The sequence below is a fragment of the Penaeus vannamei genome, chromosome 38, assembly GCF_042767895.1.
Source record: "Penaeus vannamei isolate JL-2024 chromosome 38, ASM4276789v1, whole genome shotgun sequence".
Classification (NCBI taxonomy): Eukaryota; Metazoa; Arthropoda; class Malacostraca; order Decapoda; family Penaeidae; genus Penaeus; species Penaeus vannamei.
The window spans coordinates 2736234-2741505 of NC_091586.1; the positions used below are offsets into that span (position 1 = coordinate 2736234).

The 5272-nt window shown below is 37.9% G+C and overlaps 1 protein-coding gene across 1 annotated transcript; it reads right to left on the reverse strand.

The window, feature by feature from the left end:
• Nucleotides 1-231: 231 nt before the first annotated feature.
• On the reverse strand, nucleotides 232-4329 carry LOC113804414 (U-scoloptoxin(01)-Cw1a). Its single transcript, XM_070116075.1, has 4 exons — nucleotides 4238-4329; nucleotides 2198-2284; nucleotides 1067-1192; nucleotides 232-702 (listed from the first exon to the last, which is right to left on the reverse strand). The coding sequence occupies exons 1-4, from the start codon at nucleotides 4238-4240 to the stop codon at nucleotides 337-339; spliced, it is 582 nt and encodes a 193-aa protein (XP_069972176.1). The 5' UTR covers nucleotides 4241-4329; the 3' UTR covers nucleotides 232-336.
• Between the last annotated feature and the right edge of the window lie 943 nt (nucleotides 4330-5272).

Below are 5272 nucleotides of genomic sequence, written 5' to 3' on the forward strand. Positions count from 1 at the left end.
CTCTCTCTCTCTCTCTCTCTCTCTCTCTCTCTCTCTCTCTCTCTTCGTATGACTTATTTCCTGCTTATGAAATTGCTGTCTAGCTGTCATACTGATTTACAATATCGAGTATAAACAAATTACGAAAGGACGATTGTAATTAGGGATAAATGATAAAGGCAAACAATAATTATTTTTAAATAATAGTTCTTTTGGTTTCGTAAAAAATGAGATTTTTTTTATTCATGTCAACAAAGATATATTTTAAGATTAGTTGAGCATAATTCAAAACAAAAAAGACCTGCATATAAAATTGAGCAATAATGTTTATAATTTTAATCGTCGCGTTCTGGTTTTTTACACGAACGCCAATTCGTTTTCGAAGCCTTGGCCATTCTGGAATCCGCTCTCACTAGGAATTACAAGCTCGTCCTGGAATCCAAGATTATCCTGGAATCCAGTATTATCCCGGAATCCACTGTTATCCCGGAATCCACTGTTACCCTGGAATCCAAGATCCTCCTGGAACCCAACCCCGTTCTGGAAACCCAAGTCACTCCCACTCGTTTCGGACGCGTCCCCAAAGCGAGAGTTGATGACGTCATAGAGAGACGGGGCCTGGTCGCAAGGGAAAGCGTCTTCAGGAAGGGTGCAAGTCAGCGTCTCCTGGTTGAAGATCGTCTGGTTGCCGCAGAAGAAGGGGAAGTGGAGGGTGTCTTGTACCTGGGGAGAGAGGGGGGAGTGCCGGCGTTAGGGAGGGTGGGGAGGGAGAGGGAGGGGAGGGGGAGAAATAGAGAGAGAGGGGGGGGGGGAAGAGAGAGAGAGAGAGGGGGGGGAGGGAGAGAGAGAGAGAGAGAGAGAGAGAGAGAGAGAGAGAGAGAGAGAGAGAGAAGGGAGGGAGAGAGAGAGAGAGAATTACACACACATACCGAAAGAGAGAGAGAGAGAGACAGAGACAGACAGACAGACAGACAGACAGACAGACAGATCATATACGCCTACCGCATACCCACCCCTCCTTTATACACACACAAAGATTCGACCCTCCACCACTCCTACACATCAGATCCTCCAATCCTCCTCTTACCTGTCCCTCAGCATCAGCAACTGGCACACACACGTGGAAGAGCTGGCACCCGGACTGCATGTCGGCAAAATACCCATACCCACGCCCCTCGCAGCTGAAGGAACCGCCCGTGTCACCTGTCAGTACCTGTGGGGAAATGGGCGGCGATAATTAAAGGGGATACTACTCGAAGTAAATTTAGACAGTAATAGATGTCAGAGAGTTAGGTAATTAGCGTAAGAACGGAATCAGGTCATTGTCATAGTCATTTTTAAATATTCCAGGGATAGATTGGCTGGTTTAGAATGACATAAGTTCGTCTATCAGTCGTTTAGTATTTATTTCGTGTTTTGATATTATTAAGATGAAAAGCTAATCTTCGTAATTATAATTTGTATCCATTTTTTATCTTATTCTTTTTATTTGTTATCATGTTTTTACTCGTTACCTTTACATATGGTACAATTAACATTAGATTATCTTTGAACAATATCGACACTAATGCAACAGAATATATCTTATTAGAGAGAAAATTTTAATCTATATATACACAAATTCCTTGAATAGTGAATGAAAATACCATGATGTATTTTTCAACAGCGGGACAGGAAGGGAGTAATTATGACAAATATTCAGAATGAACAATGCTATAAAATAAAGTGTTCTGTGAACTTTCTTGTTTTACGATCTCATTGTCACAAATTATGTTCATTCCAAATTACAGATTCCTATCCAATCTCTTTCACTTTTTGAGTAATATTACTTCCCGTTGAAGTGTTCATTTGTACACTGCCTTTTAGTACATACCTCGGCAGTAATCTGACATCTCGTTGAAGTGTTCATTTGTACACTGCCTTTTAGTACATACCTCGGGACAAATCTGATCTCTCGTTGAAGTGTTCATTTGTACACTGCCTTTTAGTACATACCTCTGCACAAATCTGACCTCTCGTTGAAGTGTTCATCTGTGCACTGCCTTTTAGTACATACCTCGGCACTAATCTGATATCTCGTTGGTGTTCATTTGTACACTGCCTTTAGTACATACCTCGGCGTTGAAGTTAGTACATACCGTTGAAGTTAGTACATACCTCAGCACAAATCTTACTTCCCGTCGACGTGTTCACTTGTACACTGCCTTTTAGTACATACCTCGGAACCGGAAGGAAGCAAGGCTGCACGGGCTGTGACGCCCACGAGCAAGAGAATGCCAGTCACTCGAGAAATCTGAAGAAATGCCTGTTTAAAGAACAATAATTTCGTGACTTTTTTCCCCGATTCTTGTTAGTAATATGCAGTGTAGAAGTTCAGATTTACGTAGCAGTTCGTCGATAAGGTACAATAAATCGAGATGTGAATGGATTAAATGTACAAAAATTGAGATATAGACAGTAGTTAATGTATAAAAATCAGTATACGAATAAGATGATGTACAAAAAATAAAGATAAGAATAGTATCTAAAGTACAAATAATCAACATGTGAATAGATTCAGGTACAAAAATTACGATATGAATAGCAATCAATATCCCAAAATCAATATAAAAATACAACGTCCAGAAATTTACATATAAAACAGTAGAAGCAGAATCATATGGCTTCCAACGTCCTTTTCCAATCCCAATCAACCAATCACCAATAAATAAAACTTCTAAAATAGGCAGAATGAAAAACAACGTTCCTCTCAGACTTTTCTAATCCCAGTAATTCTAATCACCAATAAATAAAACTTCTAAAATAGGCCTCTAAGACTTCTCTAATCCCAGTCATCCTAATCACCAATAAATAAAACTTATAAAATAGGCAGAATAAAATTTAATGTTCCTCTAAGACCTTTCTAATCCCAGAAATTCTAATCACCAATAAATATCTTCTAAAATAGGCCTCTAAGACATTTCTAATCCCAATCAACCAATCACAAATAAATAAAACTTCTAAAACAGGCAGAGTAAAAAACAACGTTCCAACTTCCTTTTCTAATCCCAGTCAACCAATCACCAATACATAACTTCTAAAATAGACCTCTGAAACTTTTCTAATCCCAATCAACCAATCACAAATAAATAAAACTTCTAAAATAGGCAGAATGAAATACAACGTTCCTCTAAGACTTTTCCAATCCCAATCAACCAATCACCAATAAACAAAACTTCTAAAATAGGCAGAATGAAAAACAACGTTCCAACTTCCTTTTCTAATCCAAGTCAACCAATCACCAATAAATAAAACTTCTAAAATAGGCCTCTAAGACTTTTCTAATCCCAGAAATTCTAATCACCAATAAATAACTTCTAAAATAGGCAGAATAAAAAACAACGTTCCAACTTCCTTTTCTAATCCCAGTCAACCAATCACCAACAAATAACTTCTAAAATAGGCAGAATAGAATTAAATGCTCGTCTCAGACTTTTCTAATCACCAATAAATAACTTCAAAAATAGGCCTCTCAGACTTTTCTAATCCCAGTAAGTCTAATCACCAATAAATAAAACTAAAGTATTAATAAGATATAAATCAATTGTTCCTCTCAGACAGACCACTCACCATCTCTTAGGAAGGGCAGTGCCAATCCGTGTGGAGAGCGAAGGAAGAGTGTGAGAAACTGCGATGGTTGGCACTCCTATATAGGAGGGAGTTGCAGGCTAATATTGACAGAGTCCCTTCTCTCCTTCTCTCCTTCTCTCCTTCTCTCCTTCTCTCCTTCTCTCCTTTTCCTGACCTAGCTGGGTCTGGGTCCCCTTTTCCTTTTTTTTGTTTTTGTTTTTTCTTTTCTTTCCAACTTGCTTTTCTAATCCCAGTCAACCAATCACCAATAAAAACTTCTAAAATAGGCCTCTAAGACTTCTCTAATCCCAGTCATTCTAATCACCAATAAATAACTTCTAAAATAGGCAGAATTAAAAACTGTTCCTCAGATTTTTCTAATTCCAGTAATTCTAACCACCAATAAATAACTTCAAAAATAGGCCTCTCAGACTTTTCTAATCCCAGAAATTCTAATCACCAACAAATAACTTCTAAAATAGGCAGAATAGAATTAAATGTTCCTCAGACTTTTCTAATCACCAATAAATAACTTCTAAAATAGGCCTCTCAGACCTTTCTAATCCCAGTCAACCAATCACCAATAAATAAAACTTCTAAAATATTAATAAAATATAAATCAATTGTTCCTCTCAGACAGACCACTCACCATCTTGTAGGAAGGGCAGTGCCAATCCGTGTGGAGAGCGAAGGAAGAGTGTGAGAAACTGCGATGGTTGGCACTCCTATATAGGAGGGAGTTGCAGGCTAATATTGACAGAGTCCCTTCTCTCCTTCTCTCCTTCTCTCCTTCTCTCCTTCTCTCCTTCTCTCCTTTTCCTGACCTAGCTGGGTCTGGGTCCCCTTTTCCTTTTTTTTGTTTTTGTTTTTTCTTTTCTTTCCAACTTGCTTTTCTAATCCCAGTCAACCAATCACCAATAAATAACTTCAAAAATAGGCCTGTCAGACTTTTCTAATCCCAGTCAACCAATCACCAATAAATAAAACTTCTAAAATATTAATAAAATATAAATCAATTGTTCCTCTCAGACAGACCACTCACCATCTCGTAGGGAGAGCAGTGCCAATCCGTGTAAAGAGCGAAGGAAGAGTGTGAGAAACTGCGATGGTTGGCACTCCTATATAGGAGGGAGTTGCAGGCTAATATTGACAGAGTCCCTTCTCTCCTTCTCTCCTTCTCTCCTTCTCTACTTTTCCTGACCTAGCTGGGTCTGGGTCCCCTTTTTTCTTTTTTTATTGTTTATTTTATTTTCTTTTGATTTTTTTTATGATTTTCTTTTCTTTTCTTTTCTTTCCTTTTATTTTTTTGCTTTTCTTTTTTCTTTTCTTTTCTTTTCTTTTGCTTCTTTTCTTTTCTTGTCTTTTTCTTTATTTCTTTGCATTTTTTTTCTTTTTTTGCTTTTCTTTATTTCTTTGCTTTTCTCTCTCTCTTTGGCTTCTTTTTCTTTATATTCTCTAAATTTCCTTTTGTTTTTTACTTGTTTTCCCCAGGTTCTCTTTTGTTATATGCTTATTCTCCATCTCATCCTATACCTCTCCATCCTTTTTCTTCTCCGCCCCTTCTTCCTCTTCCTCTACCTTTTTCCCATATTCCTTTTCATATTTCTTGTCCACCTTTAATTTCTTTTAACCTCCTCCTCCCACCTTCCTCCTTTTCCTCATCCTATCTCTCGTTCTCTCCCTC